Source organism: Tenrec ecaudatus, chromosome 1 (genome assembly GCF_050624435.1).
Source record: "Tenrec ecaudatus isolate mTenEca1 chromosome 1, mTenEca1.hap1, whole genome shotgun sequence".
NCBI classification, from domain to species: Eukaryota; Metazoa; Chordata; class Mammalia; order Afrosoricida; family Tenrecidae; genus Tenrec; species Tenrec ecaudatus.
This window is the reverse complement of record NC_134530.1, coordinates 64033757-64051961: the sequence shown is the minus strand read 5'-3', so window position 1 is coordinate 64051961 and position 18205 is coordinate 64033757. Positions and strand designations below refer to the sequence as shown.

General features: G+C 52.7%; 1 protein-coding gene across 1 annotated transcript; it reads left to right on the top strand.

Annotated features, from left to right (window-relative positions):
• The first annotated feature begins 6332 nt into the window (after positions 1-6332).
• HEYL (hes related family bHLH transcription factor with YRPW motif like) lies at positions 6333-17763 on the top strand. Its single transcript, XM_075554297.1, has 4 exons — positions 6333-6873; positions 8547-8630; positions 10050-10131; positions 14414-17763. Exons 1-4 carry the CDS (start codon positions 6811-6813, stop codon positions 15088-15090), a joined length of 906 nt encoding a protein of 301 aa, XP_075410412.1. The 5' UTR covers positions 6333-6810; the 3' UTR covers positions 15091-17763.
• Positions 17764-18205: the final 442 nt, after the last annotated feature.

Here is an 18205-nt window from a genome sequence, read left to right as displayed (position 1 = left end):
GCAGTCACCTTATCTGTAAAATGGGTATAAATCACAGACCTGATTATTGGAATCAGATTAGATCTTGCATAGCAAGAGCTTAGCGCAGAGTCCAATGCATACCAAATGCTTAATTAGAACTAGGCAAAAGAGGGGCAGGAACTGACTGGGAGTCTGCGAACCTGGATCCCAACCCTAACATGGCCAGCAACTCAACATGTGATGTAGGGCCATTGCTTTTTCCTTCAGCCTGTTTCATCAGAAACAAATGGAGAAGGACGGGACCATTGGAAGGGGTGAGTGAGTGATCTGATCTTGCCTAGCTCATCCAACCGAATTCTGTCAGAATTGAAGGCAATGTAAGGGGTGTTTCTGAGAGCATTTCATCATTTTGATGCTTGCCAGTTTTCTGAGTGCAGTTTTCTGCTACCAGCTTCCAATTATTTATGCTGTTGTGGACAGGTGCCTTCCGATGGACTCCGTGTTGCTGTGTGCTATGGTCTTGCTCCCATCATTGCACCGCTGTAACGATCCATCCTGTTGAGAGTCTTTCTCTTTGTCACTGCCCCTCTACTTTACCAAGCCTAATGTCCACCTCCAGGGACTGGTGTCCCTTGATAACGTGTCCAAAGTACATGAGAGTATTTATAGTTTAAAATAAGTATCTCCCTGAAAACTCTCTAGGGTTGGGGTGTATAACACAATTCCCTACGCAATGTTAGTCTTTTTAATTGTTTTGTCAAAATTGGTATTTAAAAAGAAGCAACGGCTCCTGGTTTGTGCTGCCAGAGGCAGGAGAGGGACGCAATACCACGTGGTGTGGTGGGGTGAGGAGGTCTCAAATTCAATGTCAGCACACACAAGGATGAGTTCATGCTAGTGAGCTATGCTGATCAGAGCAGGCTTCTGTCCTCCAAGAGCCTGCAGCCTGGTCAGTGACCTGCCAGGTCACGCAAAGACCACAGATAGGGTGGAACAGGAGAGTGAATGTGGGATCAGTGGACACCTAAAATGGGGGGTTGGGGGGAGAGTCACTTACAACCATAGACAGCAGGGAGGACTTCTTGGAGGTGGTGGCATTTGAGCAAAGGAGCATTGGGTGGTTTCCCCCTATTCAGCACGTTGTCATTTCATCCATTTTTAGTGACTGTGTAGATTCTTAGAGGAGCAGACCCCCTTAGAGGAGAGAAAGCAGTTGGACATCTGGCAGAGGCTGACTTACAGACGCCTCATTGTAACACTCACCGAAGGGCCCTCCCCCGCCCAGCGGACATCAATGCTTCAATTCAAGCAGTGCTGAGCGATGCCTTCTGTGGCCCAGACCTAGGCTGGGTGTCTGGCCCAGATGTATCCTGCTCAGCCTCTGCCCCCAGGGGACTCTCAGGGAAGAAGAGCTGCTTCTTGTACATAGAAGATAAACAATAGCAAGGGCCAGGGGATTGGGGCAGCCGCCTTCCCAGGTCAGAGGCAGGGCGCAAATAGCCCACTCTCAGAGATAGGGGTTGAGAACAGGGGCTTGGCGGGATCCTGTCCCTGCCTGTGGGACTCATTCACAGAACTCCTCTCTGACCTGGGCCCCTTGGCACATACTGGGTGCTAGATGAAAATATCGTCTCTCCCCTCCCCCTCCACAAACACTGACGGAGCACCTGTCACATGTCAGGCTTGAGGTCAAGGGCTCTGGGCCATTCTTAAATGATTTAAGGCACAAGGTGGCCTGTGAAGTCAGATAGATGTGAGCTTGATTCTCATTACCATTATTTGAGGCAAGCGACTTTAAACCCTTTCTGAACCTCAGTTTTATCAATTACAAAATGGGAATGTTAATAACTTACCCTTGAAAGTGCAATTTTGCAACAACAGTAATAACCAATTAACTGTGTGCATGGTTACATAGGTAGACATGAATGCATCTATGTGTACAGAAGACATTAAGTTTATGCGTCTGGATGTGCAGGTGTATCTGTAGGCATGTGTGTATACCTGTTTATGTGCACTGTAAATGTATATATTTTTTATAAGTCACAACTGTAGATATTACTAAGACATAGCCTAATGCCACACAGGATTGGTTTAGTGGGTTTGAAGGATTCGAACCATACTTTCTTGGGACAATGGACATAATATAGATGTAGAGATAATATTCTACATCCTACCACCCTTGGTGTCTTAAAAGTGTGTGAGCTGCCATCTAAGATACAATTGTTGGGCTCCTCCGGAGCAAAGAGAGCAAAGGAGACTAAAGAGTTAAGGGAGAAATTAGTCCACAGGATGAATGGTCCATGAAAACAGCAGCCTCTTCTAACCTGAAACCAGAAGAACAAGATGGTGCCCCATTATCACTAACAACAGTTCTGACCGGGATGGGATTAAAATGTAGAACAAAACTCAAATTCCTTTAAAAAAAAAAAAAAAGGTCAGACTTACTGGACTGATATTAGCTGTAGGAACCCCTGAGGCTATGACCCTTACATATTCTTTGAACTTGAAACTGAAGCCACTCGTGGGGCTCACCTTTCATTCAAATACTAGATTGGTTTAAAAAATAAGCAAATATCACCCATGAATACTGTGCACCCCCTAAATCAATCAACCCTATGAGACCAAAAGATCAACACTAAGCCTACAACAAAGATGAGAAGCCAAAAGGGCAGGGAAGCTAGATTAATGGCGACAGAATACCAAGAATGGAAACAATGAGAATAGTGATCTGTTGGGCAAACTGTAACCAATGTCACCAGGACACGCTGTATAGCATTTGCTAAGCAAGAACCTAATTTGCTATGTATACTTTCACCTAAAGCCAATAAAATATTAAAAACAAAAACCTTGAAATTCCTGAGTGGGGCAAAAAGATAAGTTGAACTACTAACCAAAAGATTGGTGGTTTGAAACACACCCAACGGTGCCTTGGAAGACTGGCCTGGCAATCTGCATGGGAAATACTGCGGCCCCCAAAACCCAGTGGCATGCTTTTCTAAGCATGGGGTCACCTGAGCTGGCAAGGACTCCAAAGAAACTAGGAATAACTACCAACAACACGCATGAAAGGAAAGCACAGAGCTCCTTGCTTGGACACAAGGTAATCCACCCGTAAATGCTGCTTTCTCAGGGGTCACTATTCAGTTGGGTGGGGCGAGGGAGTGCCATGTTCATGAGGCTGGAAATCTGAAGACTGGATGCACTGGGCAGGGTTCTTAAATGACCTCTTTGTGTCTCTGCCACCCCATCTATCACAGTGCTATTTTTCCAAAGTGTGAAGTGACCCAGTAATATTTAACTCGGGGGTTACTTGCACCATAAACGGGACAAGGGAGTGTGGACACGCTGTCTGGAACATAACGAGTTCGTTAGGGGACATAAAGGATGGGACAATGAGTAGGGTGCCCGGAGACAAGTACTAGATGGAATGTCAGTAGGCCTGGTTCCAGTTCTGGATTTTCCTCTGATCTGCTGTGTGGCCTGGAACAGGTCCCTTCCCCTCTCTGAGTCTCCTCATTTTCCCAGTAAGAACAGTGCTCGCTGAGATCTCGCCTTGTTCTTCTGCCTTTGGTTGCTGCAAAATGACTCGGGAGTTGCACCCGGAGTTTCCCAAAGGAAGTCAGCGCAGAGGGTGGTCAGCACTGGCAGCCAGACCGTCTGGAAAGCTGCCCCTCCCGCAAATAGACCACCCTGGAATTCTGGCTGGGGGGCACTGAGGACCGTGGAGCAGATCTTCGCGGTCAGCACATCTTCTCTTGGTCTATGATAATCTGCCCATTTTCAGACTCGCAGAGGAGACGCTCCCACACCTCCTCCCACTGTCGGGGCCAGATTTCAGGGCCTGGAAGCAGGCTCTGACTGGGACTCTGGGGAACTTTAAGGATCCGAGGACTTGAAGGCTGTTCAGGCCAACAGGAAGTCAAAATTATTGAGTGAAAACACTGCTGAATTTGGCATCAGAAGACATGGATTCCCATGCTAGCTCTGCTTCTTAGGCAAGAAGCTTTAGCTCCTTTTGGTTCAGTGCCTTCATCTGAAAAATGGGACTTTTATCCGCTCAGACGGAAATATACATAACGGTGCCTAAGAAATGGGAAAGTGAGGTTGACCTGCGTGATAGGAAGCAACAGATATCCGTGTGGACAACAGCTGATCAGGAGGTCAGAGAAAGCCAGCTCAGGGGCTGCCTTGCCCTGAAATGGGGTGTGTCAGCTTCAACAGATGGTCCCTGAAGAGGGATCAGGCTGAGAGGCAGTGACGTTTGCAGTGCTAACCCAATACCCCCAGAGATGCCTTATCCAGTACGAAGGGACAAAGGCCATGCTTCTTAGTGTACCTTGGCTCCCAGGCTTGTCTCCAGGGAAGCTTTGTAAGCTGACTGCCCTACCGATCACAGATTGTGGCCGTCTGGCTGGACCCTCCCTCTCAGGAGTTTTCACAATCCCCTCATCAGCCCCATTTGTCCAGATTTGGGGGTGGGCGGTATCCTTTTCCAGATGTGGCTGGATGAAGCCAGGGGCATAGCAGGATTTGACAAATGCTGATCTGGTCTCGCCTGCAACTTTCTCTCCTTAAGCAGTGGTTGAAATGACCCAAACCTGTCAGAAGGTAGGCCCGAGGGCTGGGAGCCTCCTGGTGAGTAACATGTGACCCCATTCCACAAAGGCCTAGGATGTTGATTCTATAGTGCCTGGTGACCCCCACAGAGGAGGCCAAGAGGAGGGAGCTCATCAATGACCTCTGTATGCTTAGTACCGGGGTGACAGCAGTGAGTGGCAAAGACATGGTTCAGGGCCTCATGGAGCTTACAGGCTTGTTGACGAGGGTACCTAGTGGCGTAATAGGCTATGTGTTGGGTTGCTAACCTCGAGATCAGCAGTTCCAAACCACCAGTTCCACCTCGGGAGAAAGATGAGGCTTCTACTCCCATAAAGAGTTACAACCAAGGAAACCAACAGGGGCAGTTCTACCCTGCCCTATGGGGTCGCTGTAGTCAGAATTGAGAACTTATCAAGTACTCACTGGCATAACTACAGTGAATGCACGATTCCAGGAGCGTGAGTATAGGCCAGGGGATTCCATCTCGTTGAGGCGGAGGGGCCCCAAAAAGGCTCCCCAGGGAGCTGACATTTGGTCTGAGGCGTGAAGATTGGCAAAGGTTACTCGGCAAAGGGACTAAGACTTAGAATGAGGAGGTGAGGTGAGCTAGAGATGGCTAGGCTTCGGGAACAGAATAAGGGATTTCAAAATATTCATGGGAAAATTCCACTTCCCACAAACTTGGTAGAGTTCACGCGGGCATGTAGTTCTTCACAGCCTGTAGCACACAGAGCAAGGGGGTATTGAGGCAAAAGGGTGACAGAGGACAGGTGGGTCACTTGACACTTGGTGCCCTGGACCCTAAAACCACAGAGAAGCTATGGAGGGTTTGAAGAGAATGCCTAGATCAGATTTGCGTTTACGCATTTACACGGTCACTCTTCCTGCGGTAGAACTGGGCTTCCTTATAGGGGATTGAGGACGTTCAGGGGAGGTTGGGGCACAAGCAGCTCCTGCCCCCCTTTTACGGAAAAAATGATAGGCGAGTGATCCTGAGTGGCAGGCGAGATGAAGAAGACAGATGTGAAGTGAACTTCAGACCGGGAACCAGCAGGTTTGATGAGGTGGGGGGCGCATGGTGGGAAATCAAAGAGGTCTTGCAGCAGAACCCAGTCACTGGGCAGCCTTCCCAGCGGTGGGGAGCCCAGATGTGCGGAGTCTTGTGCTCAGAAACAGCGGGAGGCTGCTCACCTTGTCTGAAGCTGTGTGTTCACACAGTGGCTCCCCACCAGATGGTAAGCATCTGGGGCCTGGCCGAGGTACCCCTAGGCGCCCAACATCAGCCCTGGGTCTGAATGGGCCTCTGAAGGCCCCGGCAAATGAGCTAACAACCTCAGCGCCACGCAGCCCCATCCTCCACATCCTCCCCATCCTACAACAACGGGGGACGCAGGAAACCCATTAGTGGGGTGCGGAGTTGGGCTGAAGCTGTTTGTTGTTCAGCGTCTGGGCAGGAAAAGCCCAGGAAGGAGTGAGCCGCTTTCCTGGGATGGGCACTCCTCCTCGGTGGGAGTCGACATCCGTCATTCATTCAACCAGGCGGCCCGGAGGAGGTTCGAAGGGCGGGGGGGGGCCCTCTGGGGAGGCCCGAGCTGGGACCCGACAGGGGCCTGTGACCCAGATGCCGCCGGTCCCCGCCCCCGCCGGGGCCGCGCCGCGTGGGAGGCGGCAGCAGCTGCAGGCCGGGCGAGGGCGGGTGGCCGCCGCGCTCGGCCCGTGGGAAGCGGCGGCTTCTGCTCTTTCCACGCTCGTTCCCAGCGGCTCCTCTGAAACCCAACCCGCCGGGCCCGACCCCGCCGCCGCCGGCCCGTGCCCTCGCCGGCCCCGCCCCGCGGGGATCGGGTTGCAGAGCCGAGCTGGGGCCCCGGCCCGCGGTCCCCCGACCGACGCCGCCGGCTACAGCGACAGGGGAGGCCCAACCACGTCGGTGCCCGGAGCCAAGCACCCCCTGACCCTCCCCCCGCGGCCTGTCGCCTCGGGGAGAGCTGTCCGAGCGGCCAGGGCCTCGGAGGCAGGAACCCCTGAGCGCGGGGGAGGACTTGGCCGGGGAGCAATGGGCCCCTGGGGAGAAGGGCTGAGACTGGCCCTCCCACGCCCGCCCTGCGGCTCCTCCTCGGGGCCTGGGACCCAGCGGCCGCCTGGGAGGGGGATGCGCCCGCCGCCCACAGCCTGGCCTCCCCGAGGTCAGCCCGGGCCACGTCTCTGGTCCCCAGTGCTGAAAAATAAGCCTTTCCCTTCCTCTGCAGCCAGATGGCCAGGCCACTGTCCACCGCCAGCCCTGCACAGATGCAAGCCAGGAAGAAACGGCGAGGGGTGAGTGCCCATCACGGCTGAATCGCCCAACAAGAGTGTGCCCTGCTTCCCCCACCTGCCCACCCCCACCCCTCCCCCTCCCCTGGCCTGGAACCGAGGGAGACTCATCACATATAAGTGAGCTAGACTGCCAGGGTTCAAATCCGGCCTCTGCCAGTAATTAGCAGGGTGACTTTGGGCAAGCCCACTGAACCTTGTGCCCCATATCCTCACATGTGTGTAGCAGACCTAATGACAGAGCGCACTTCAAAAGGGTGCTTGGAAGATTAAGTGAATTAATGTTAAGCCCTTAGAACAATGCCTGGCATAATGAAGTGTTATTGTTGTTAATTACTATTATACTCATTTTCTCTATCTTCTGTCTCCTCTCTGAGCCCAGAACTCTTATTTTGTCTGTGGGTTGAGTGGTGGGAGACAGCTGGCAATCCACACTTTTCTCCCTGGTGTTGTAGCTGTGATGAATAAGAAGAGCACTGTATAGGGAATCCAGAGACCTGGGGCCGGGCCCTAGCCCTGCCACTCACTGACCATGAGACTATAGGCCAGCGGTTCTCAACCCGTGGGCCACGACCCCTTTGGGGTCGCCGGATTCCTAACTGTAGCAAAATGACAGTGATGAAGTAGCAGTGAAAATAATTTTATGGTTGGGGGGGTCACCACAGCATGAGGAACTGCATTAAAGGGTTGTTGCATTAGGAAGGCTGAGAACCACGGCTTTAGACAAACCGCTAATGACTAACCTTGATTGTCTTCATCTGTAAAATGGGGCCATCGCTTCTGCCTGGCTACCAAGATCCTGGAGGTCCCTGGGTGATGCAAGCAGATTCTGTTTGACTACTAACCCCCCAGCATTGCTGCCTAAGAAAGGCCTGGCAGTTTGTGTCCCTAAGGATTGCCGGCCAGGGAACCCTATGGGCAGCCCCACCCTGTAAAACATGTGGGATCTCCAGGAGCCTCGGAATCAACCCCACAGCAATGGGTTTGCTTTTCAGCCCTCTGCTCAGTATTCCGCTGCCGGGTTATTGTGAGGTGAGAATGAAACAGTTCTCATCAAAGGTAGAGAGCAATGCCCCAGACTTCCTGATGGCCCTGCACATAAGTGGATCCTCCTGGGCCAGCTGGGGCCCTCCAGGGCCTGCTCCAGCTCTGTGACTGTTGTCCCCAGTCTGATTGGTTGGTGCAGGTCTTCCCTGCTTCTTAAAAGTTTGCTCTGCGTCACCTCACATTTACAAAAGACCTAGCCACATGAGTAGCTGGTTTTCCCATAGAGCTTCTCGATTTTACCAGAGAGGGGAAAAACTAACGTAGTGGGTTTGCATCCAGGGGCAAGCGTGGCACTGACATTAACAGTAATTGCTATTTGATGCCTTTTCTGTTTATGAAAGGTTTCATAAGCACATTCTACTTTCAGTTAGTGGGGAAACCCCTAGCCTGCTGCTCTGCTGGTTAAAGAGTTTGATAGCATTTCCACAGACCAACATAAGAGACCTGAGCTCTCCTCCTGGCTCATGCATCCCTTGCTGTGTGGCTTTCAGCAAGTCATTGCCCCCTCTGATGCTCGCTGTCACCCTTAATGAGAAAGAATAGCTGTCGCTCCCTCAGGAAATGTGCCAGAAGTGCGTGCTCCCCGAAGAGCACGGGAACGTAACTGCCGTGCCATCTTGCTTTTCTAGATCATCGAGAAACGGCGCCGGGACCGCATCAACAGCAGCCTTTCGGAATTGCGACGCTTGGTCCCCACGGCCCTTGAGAAGCAGGTACGTGACGCTGTTGACTGGCCCAGAGGAAATATGAAGGAGTACCAAAAAGTTCACGGAAAATTTCCACGTTCATGTTTCCATACACTTTTTGAAGCCCCTCTCTTGCTCTCGCGGCCTCTCTGGTGATTTGTAGCGACTGCCTGAGGTGCTGGGATTGCTCACTCATAGCCGTCACTGGACAGGAGGGATGGAAAGCAGTGCATCCTGAGGTCCTACTGTGCTCCGGGTGTTCTAGCCTTATATCCATCACTCCACTGAATTGAATCCTCAAAAGCTCCTGAAAAGCAAGGAGTAGTATAACCATTGCACAGTTGAGGAAACTGAGGCAGGGAGAGGAGAAAATAACTGATGCCTGACCACATCAAAACAAAACGCAACAAAAACACTGCCCTGGAGGCAATTCTGACTCATGGTGACCCTATAGGATAAGGTAGAACTGCATCTGTGGGGTTCCAAGACTGTAGCTCTTTGTAAGAGTAGACAGTCTCATCTTTCTCACATGGAGTGCCCAGGGAGTTTGAACTGCTGACCTCTCAGTTAGCAGCGCACGCATAACCCACTACGTCACTATGCTCCTTTATGCCTGACCACGCAGCTAGTAAATCATGGAACATCATTGGGGCACAGGATCATGTGATTCTGGACCCCCCATCCCTCCACACTCCACGCACTCAGAGGGACCATACTCTGCCGTTGAACATGTTGGAGTGAGGGACAGTATAGTGGAGAGGTGAGTTGAACCAGATGGGCTGCAAGATTCATACACTCTGCTCTGAGGCAAGGGTCACGGGCCAGCTGCCTTCCCTTAGACTGGTGAGAAGACATCAGACACTCCCCACACCTTCACAGGGCAGGCCATGAATTAGACCTGGTACCTGCCCCCAAAGAACGCACAGAGTGATGCTGGAGGCTTAGGAAACAGTTCCCAGCCAGAGAGCACAGCAAGAGCAAGTGCTTTGTGGGTAGGAGGATGCGCTCAATCTTGACTATGGTGAGTAGAGAAGGTCTAGAAGTTGTAGGAGTGGCCTTCTGGGGAATGACCATAATGCTGGTCCCATGGAAGCAGCTGAGACTCTCCAGGGGCACACAGACTGAGCCTGTACCCACGGGGGCGAGGTGGAAGGAGAACCAGAAAAACTGGAGTGTCTTGGAAGTCAAGGGAGAAGGGGGTCTCAGGAAAGAGGATGTGGTCAGCAGCGGCCAGAGCAGTGGACTAGACAAGCACTAAGATGACCACTAAGTAGACATTGGTCAAAGCAGATGTCCAAGTGGAGGGGGTTGGGGAGCAGGAGAAAGGGGAACAATTGAGACAGTGGGTGCTGTTGACACTGGGTGCTTGTTGTGGGGGTGGTTGGGGGTGGGGGAACGATGGAGGTCAGCCAGAGGCCTTCACTCTTCTGTCTTCTCAACACCCAGGGCTCCTCCAAGCTTGAGAAAGCAGAGGTCTTGCAGATGACGGTGGATCATCTGAAAATGCTTCATGCCAGTGGCGGCACAGGTACCGATGCTCTCTTCTTCGGGCTTATTCGTGCAACGAGTCTCTGGAGGCTGGGCCTGGGGACACCCTATTGCACACTGTGGTGTGGTCCCTGCCCTCAAGGAGCTCACAGTATAGAGCCACAGGCCCAGCTAGACCCTCCGCAAAGCCCGTCTTTCTTTTTCTTACAGCTTCTCCCTCTCACTTGCCCCAACCCTGCATCCCACCTTCCTTAGACCGTGGGGAGTGTTCTCTAACATACTGGTCCTACTGGGCCCACCCACCAGGCCCCTGTGAAGGTTACCCTCCCTGAGCTGATTGTCCCTGGGATCCCAGTCTGGGCCCTGTCTAGACCTAAGAAAGGGCCCTCCTGGGATGTTAGCCACTGACGTTCCACGAATGGTGCCACGGGACTGTGTGCCCTGAACAGTTGTAGTGAGATGTCTGCTCACATACTATTTGCTACAGGATTTTAAGAGAAAGCAAATGTAACTCCTTCCATTGTTTTCTGAGCTAGTCGTGGAAGAAAGTCGTGGAACGTTGGCTTTTAAAAAACTTCCAGACCAGTGATCCCTTTTGCTACACGAAGGCTCTGCGGGTGTTTGGGGGGTTTCGCAGTTGGGCCATCACGAAAGGTTTCCCAGTTCTTGGCCACATAGACCGCAGTGCCACAGACTTCTGTTGCTGCTCCCAAGGGACACGGTTGCATTGTAAGTGGGCCAGTCTGGTGTGGTTCAAGCCTCAGTAGCTGGGCATAGCGTTGGGGGTGGGAGGAGGCACGCGAGGAAAGGGAGACAGTGTTGTGGGCGGAGTTCCTGAAATCCTGAAGCCCTGGTTGGAATTTAAGAATTTTGCACTGTAATAAACACACCACTTTGAGATCTGCTGCCCAAGGCGTGCATGGCTGCCCTTGGAGCCTGTGTGCCTCATCAGGCAGCGGGGAAGATATTTCTGCTGCTCTGTGGTTATCCGAGGAAGAGGAAAGAATGCAAGGCTTGGGGCAGCACTTGACTGTGTGCCAAGTGCTTTCACTTCTGCTCCCTCCTTTGCTTCTCCCAAGAGCGTGAAGGGTGGGGGTCGGTTATGACTGAGAGCTCATGGGAAGGCACACCATGAGGATTTGAATCCTGGCCCCACTATTGAGGGACTTTCCCTCCTGGGACAAACGATGTCCCCTCTCTGTTTCTGTTTCTTCATCTCTCAACCCCAAAAGAGCAAACTCACTGCCGTCAAGTCGATGGCGGCTCCTGGGGAGTCCATCGATAGGACAGGTAGAACTTCCCCTGTGAGTTTCTGAGACTCTGCTTCAGCGGTCCTCAATCTTCCGAATGCCACCACCCTTTCATACAGTTCCTCATGTGATGGGGACCCCCTCAACCATCAAATTATTTTCGTTGCTACTTCATCACGGTCATGGTGCTACTGTGAAAGGGCTATTCAACGCCCAAAGGGGTCACGGCCCATAGGTTGAGAACCGCTGCCTAACTCTTTATGGGAGTAGAAAGCCCGGTCTCTCTCCCTGGGCACGCCTACGAGATCACAGCCCAGTGTGTAACCGCTATGCCCCTGGGCTCCTTTCTTCATTTCTAAAATGGGAATAATTACCATGGGGGGTTCTGAGGATCAGGTGATACACTGGTTAAGAGCTCAGCTGCTAACCAAAAGGTTGGCAATTCAAACCCACCTGCTACTCCACGAGAGAAAGAGGTGACCATCTGCTTCCATAAAGGCTGCAGCCTCAGAAACCCTATGGGGGGTCGGTTCTACTCTGACCTATTGGGTCAGTTTACGTCGGAATTGACTCGACATCCGTTAAATGGATGAGGATTCAGTTAGACACGAGTAGAAAGTGCTTAATAAGAAGTTATCAATGGAGATTTGTAAGGTAGAATTGGGATCATGATAGTGGGGTGGGGGGTGTGTGGAGGAGGTATTTAGGAACTAGAGGAAAGTTGTATGTTTCATCGCTGCTACACTGCACCCTGACTGGCTCGTCTCCTCCCTGCGACCCTTCCATCAGGGGATGCCCAATTAAGGCTGTAAATCTTTATGGGATTAGAGAGCCTCGTGTTTCTCCCAGGACAGCTGGGGCTTCAAATGGCTTTGTGGTTAGGAGCCCAGGGTACAGCCCACTATGAGCCACCTTAGCCATCGCTAGTGCTGCTGAACTACACACTTGAAATATGTGAAATGGCAAAGGATTTATTGTATGTATTTACCACAATAACATAACTTTGTTTCTTTTTTATCTAGCAGCATAAAAGCCAGTGGGTTCTTCAGCACTCATCAGGCCTGGGATTCACCCCCTTGGCTCAATTTTTTTTTTTCACATCATATTCTTTTTTGATCATTTTTGGGAGGCTCATACAACTCTTATCACAATCCATCCATCCATCCATTGTGTCAAGCACATTTGTACATTTGTTGCCATCATCGTTCTCAAAACATTTTCTTTCTACTTGAGCCCTTGGTATCAGCTTCTCCCTCCCCTCTCCCTCCCTAATGAACTCTTGATAATTTATAAATTGTTATTATTTTTTCATGTCTTACACTGACCAATGTCTCCCTTCACTCACTTTTCTGTTGTCTGTCCCCCTGGGAGGGGGCTATAGGTATATCATTGTGATTGGCTCCCCCTATTTTCCCCCACCTGCCCCTTCCCCTCCTGGTATGACTACTCTCAATATTAGTCCTGAGGGGTTTATCTGTCCTGGATTCCCGTGTTGTGAGCTCTTATCTGTATCTGTGTTCATGCTCTGGTCTAGCCAGATTTGTAAGGTAGAATTGGGATTGTGATAGTGAGGGTTGGGTGGAGGAAGCATTCAAGACCTAGAGGAAAGTTGTATGTTTCATTGGTGTTATACTGCACCCTAACTGGCTCTCTCCTACCTGAGACCCTTCTCTAAGGGGATGCCCAGTTGCCTACAGATGGGCTTTGGGTCTCCACAACACACTCCCCCTCATTCACAATCATATGATTTTTTGTTCTGGGTCTTTGATGCCTGATCCCTTTGACACCTCATGATCACACAGGATGGTGTGCTTCTTCCTTGTGGGCTTTGTTGCTTCTGAGGTAGATGGCCGCTTGTTTATGTTCAAGCCTTTTAAGACATACACACACACACGAAATTATAAATGAACATTGGTTCATTTTAAAAGAACAGCAAGCTCAGAAATGGGGAGGGGTTTTGCTCAAAGATCAAAAGCTAAGTATGTAGCCTTGACCATGAACCAGAGAACCTGTGCCCAGATTGAGAGAGGGACAAGTGTGGAGAGGCGGTGAGGACACAGATACCTGTGCAGGGCAGTCCACCTGGTCCCCCTTCACCAAAATCAGAACAAAGAGTTTGTCCCTAGCCTGATGCCAGTGGCCGAGGAGCAGAGTGGGGTCTCGCTTTCCAGACTTGGGGCAGGGGACAGATTCCAACACTTACAGGGATACAGTGGTAGCTAATGTTTCATGTACTCTTACTCTCACAACCCTTTAAGGGCAGTTTATTATCTCCCCATGAACTCGCTGGGGAAATGGAGGCACAGGGAGATGAAGAGATTTGTCCACAGCCAGACAGCTAGTTAAGTGGCCAAACCGGGATTAGAACTCAGATCTGCTATCTCCTGGTGGCACTGTGGACTAAGCATTAGGCTGCTAACTGCAGAGTCAGAGGTTCAAATTCACACTAGCTTCTGCAGAAAGAAAATGAGTCTGTCTGCTCCTTGTAAAGATTTCATCTCCAAAGCCCTGCGGAGAAGTGTTTCTCTGCTCCATCGAGTCGCTGTTGTGAGCTGGGATCCATTTGATGCCTGTGGGTTGGGTTTGGGTTTTGCCACCACCAAATACCTCATGCTTCGCTGCTACAGGATAGATACCACCTGCTCCATGGGCCTCCCAGATCTCCTGGCTGCTGCCTTGGGCTCTGATCTTTCCGAGCAGGCAGGTGGTTTTCCACACCTCGGTGGGCACAGCCTCTGCCCAGTGTCTGCTTACATGAAGCTAGCTTGGCCTCAGAGCTACTGCTGGGAACTCATTATTGCATTGGGATGAAAATCAGGAGCTGCATTCTACAATGCTTCAGAGAACAGTAACTTTATTGATGCTCACAGCACACCACCTTCCACCCGAGACAGGGGGATTATTCCTTCTTTACAGATGGGAAGGCAGAGGTGGAGGCAGGTGGCATGATACTCCCAGGGTTTCACAGAGAGGGAGCCAGGAAAGCTGCTTCAGCACTCAGATGGTTCGGAGCTGCTTCCCTCTACCCACTACCCCCTAAGACATGCCCTCATGGGGCTCCTCTCTCTGCAGGATTCTTTGATGCCCGCGCCCTAGCCGTGGACTTCCGGAGCATTGGTTTTCGGGAGTGTCTCACCGAGGTCACCAGGTACCTGGGGGTCCTGGAAGGGCCAAGCAGCTGCTCTGACCCCATCCGGATTCGCCTGCTCTCCCACCTCAACAGCTACGCCGCCGAGATGGAGCCTTTGCCCATGCCCACCAGCCCGCTGGCCTTTGCCTCTGCCTGGCCCTGGTCCTTCTTCCACAGCTGTCCAGGGCTGCCAGCCGCAGGCAGCCAGCTCGCCATCCTGGGCAGAGTGCCCGGCCCTGTCCTCCCCAGAGCCTCCTCTCCCGCCTACCCCATCCCAGCCCTCCGAACCACTCCCATGCGCCGGGCTGCAGGCGCCATGCTGCCAGCCAGGAGGAGCTTCCTGCCCAGTCGAGGGGCCTCTCTGGCCCGGAGGGCCCGCCCCCTGGAGAGGCCAGCAGGCCCGGGGCCCCTGGCCCCCAGTGGCAGGGCTGCCAAGAGCAGCCCCATCCCATCCCTCCTTAGGTCTTCCTCCCTGGTCCCCCCTGGGGCGGTGGGACCCACCCCCCACATGGCTGTGCCTGCCCCCCAGCCCTCTTCCCCAGGGCTGGTTGGGAGGCCTGAGGGCGCCCTGCTCTGCCGCTCCTGGGTCTCTGAGATCACTGAAATCGGGGCTTTCTGAGTTGTCCCCCAACCCCCAGCCCAGCAGCAAGGAAAGCCCTTCTTCCAGGAGCTCCAAATATGGCACTCTTTTCCTGCTTTACGCGAGTCCTGCCTAAACCGCTCGTCACAGAAGCATAGTCTCTATCCCTCTGAGTCCTGACTCCTCTGACCAGTTTCTCCTCATCGCTTGTCCAGCCAGCAATACCCAGAGTCTTGGTCCATCTCGGCCCTGGACGCATGAACCCTTACAAACTGGACTCAGACCCTTCTCCTGTCCCAGCACACACCGAGCAGCGGGCACCAATCTCAGGTCTGGGGACAAAGCTGTTCCCTCAAGGGTACAGTGACCCGAGACAGGCTTCTTCCGTGGACAGAGCAGGCCCAGCAAAGTTTTCCAAGGTCCCCCCTCATAACAGCCTGCGGGCCTCCCTTCCGGGGTCTAGAAACTCAGTGGGGTCAAACCTCCTGGGAATTGTTGCTAGACTCTGCCCACCTGAACCACCAGGCTAGACTGGAGGCTGGCAGTCCAGCAGGGCCCACGCTGCTGCCCTTCTCCCAGCCACAGACAACCCCTCTCCAGCTGACTTGGTGAGCATGGCTGGAAGGCTCCTTGATGGGGTGTCAGCAGGCCTTGAATTCTCAGATGGACCCCGGGGTCGAGCAGCTGAGGGCCAGCGCCATCCTGAGGCATGTGGTGTCCCTGCTGGGTGTGCAGAGGGAGGAGGGCCAGGGGCACCATGCAGTGGTACCCAGAAAGGAATCCTCCTGGGATTCAGTCCCAGACGCTGTGTGCCTGGTTGACATCCGGCTCACAGGGTCCAGACTGCTGGAACAGCCAAGGGCTGTTGGGCTGGATTAAATAGCTATGAGGAGGGACAGTCAAAGGTAGCCTGGGCCTCCAGGGCCACACGGTGACTCGAGGGCCAGCGATCCCCTTTAGCCAGGAGTCCAAATGGTCACTGGTTCCACCTCCAACCCAGGTGACTTTTGCTTTTAACAGAGTGGGAGAGAGTTCAGCTGCCATTCCCTGTGGATCAGCAGAGACTGGACAAGACAGGGGTGGGCCCATGTTCCCTACCAATTGTTACACTATGGAAACGCTTCTCTGGTGCTCAGTGAACATGAGCCGTGTGCTTTGGTGTCTCAGGGAGGCCTGGCAGACCGACCAGCTGACCTCCGGCACTGCTTGTTCAATACCTAGACTCTCACTCCTGGGAAGACCCAACCCTGCCACCCCACCCTTTAATGGAACCACCCTCCCCAGAGGGAGGGGAATCCTTGGGACTTGTGATAACCCCAGGGTGGATGGGGTGGAATGACCCTTTCAGAGAGGTGAGTTCAAGAGCAGAAATTAATTGAGTGACCCCGAGAGCTCTTTTGCAAAGGCGATTTCTCAGGGAGAAATAAAAAGCCGAAGCATTCTCTCGCCCTGAGTGTGGCTTAGTTCAAGCAGCTGGTGTGCCTCCCAGACCCTTGTGAGAGGCCCTCATTTCCCAGAAAGGGTCTCAACGGGGAGCCCTCCTAAGAGGTCATGGGCGAGGGCAGGAGGGCCGTCCTGCTGGCTGCCAGGAGTTGGGAGAATCTGGCAGAGCAATGTGGGCTAAAGGCAAGGACCCAGCCGCACACTGGGAGAAAAACACTGAGCCACCTTCTCCTCTCCCTCGTCACCCCCTGTGGTAGCCGCCCCTCCCAAGACCAGGTCTGTGGCTACACTTTGACCACTTCCTGGCCCGAGAATCCAGCATTCCCTCCTGGTGGGCTTATGGGAAATATATTTCCGTGTTTCAAGTACCCAGCTCCCAAATCAATCATGGGCACCATTGGTGGAGGTGGAAATGGCCTGGCACTTTCTGTCTCTTCGTCGTTGATCTTGGGCCCGTTTTTTCTCTGAGGTTTGGGGTGGGGTGGCGGGGGAGGGGTCAAGCCACCGGTGTGTTTGTTTTTGTGGTCGATGACTTGCCTCTTTGGTTTACATTCCCAGGCCTCCCTGGTGCCTGGGATTGTTACAAACTCACACTAACGGGGATTTTTTATTTTTTCGTACTTCTGGAAACATCTACTTCCTAAGCCTCTCTAGAGCCCTTCCACTTCCCTCTGAGTCCACAGTCTGAGAACATCCTCTCCCCTCGACCACCGCCCTCCTCTCCTGAAGGATACCTCTCCTGACTTCCCTTTCCCCTCGCCACTGGATTCTCAGCAGCAACCAAAGAGATCTGTGAGCAAGCAAACCTTGCCAGTCCAGCTCTGGTTTAAAACCCATCAGGAGTCCCTACATTCTTAACGTTAAAATCCAAGCCTTTCTGGATTTGGATTCCCAGCCGCCTCCCATCTTGCCAGTCCTAACCTGTCTCAGCCGGTCCCTCACATTCCAGCATTGCCTCTACATTCCAACCTCCAGGACTCTGCATAGGCTGTTCCCTTTGCCCAGAATGCTTTTCTTCCACCTATTGCCGGGCCGAGTTCTCCATACTCAGGCCTGTCACCTCCTCACCACAGTACATAGACTCTCCATGTTCCTGGGAAAGGCCTCTCCTTTCCCTGCTGGGGGAATTTGCCATTATGTATCCATCTGCATGTTAACTGGTTGGTTGGCTGTCTCCCTCCTCTAGAGTGTAAGCTCCATGAGGGCAGGAACCATGCCTGGCTTGCCACGCTGTACCCCGTGCCAAGCACAGTGCCCGGTTTATAGTGCATATTCAGTAAATATTTGTCAAATAAATGAACTGGTGAGGATTCTTCTGGTCTTGTTTAGAGATCCTGGGGATAGGGGTGGGGGGTGGAAGGGATGAATCCCCAGCTGGAAGACTGGAGGGAGCAGGAGTGCAAAGTGAGAGCCAGGACCAAGGGATGGGACGTTCTGACAAATGACACAGAGGCTCCAGCCAAAGATAAGTGGGTGTGTAATGCTCTGTCTGGAGTCCCCACTGACAAATGAGAACAGGCGGGGATCCCTCCTAGCATGCATTGTTCTTCCTGTGGCTTGGCTCTGTCTGGTGTATTCTGCTCACAACACATTCAGCAAATGCAGAGGTCTGCTTCTTGCCAGGCTAGGCAGAGCAGAGTCCCAGGTGACCAGGGCATTGTGGAGCAAAGGCAGGTGTACCATCTGCCTCAGTGTTTCCCCAAATGTGAGA

Excerpts from the sequence above, each read along its gene's own strand:
- HEYL (XM_075554297.1), top strand. The coding sequence starts at position 6,811 with ATGGCCAGGCCACTGTCCACCGCCAGCCCTGCACAGATGCAAGCCAGG. Across the intron at positions 8,631-10,049 it reads CCACGGCCCTTGAGAAGCAG|GGCTCCTCCAAGCTTGAGAA; the intron begins GTACGTGACGCT and ends CTCAACACCCAG. Across the intron at positions 10,132-14,413 it reads TCATGCCAGTGGCGGCACAG|GATTCTTTGATGCCCGCGCC; the intron begins GTACCGATGCTC and ends CTCTCTCTGCAG.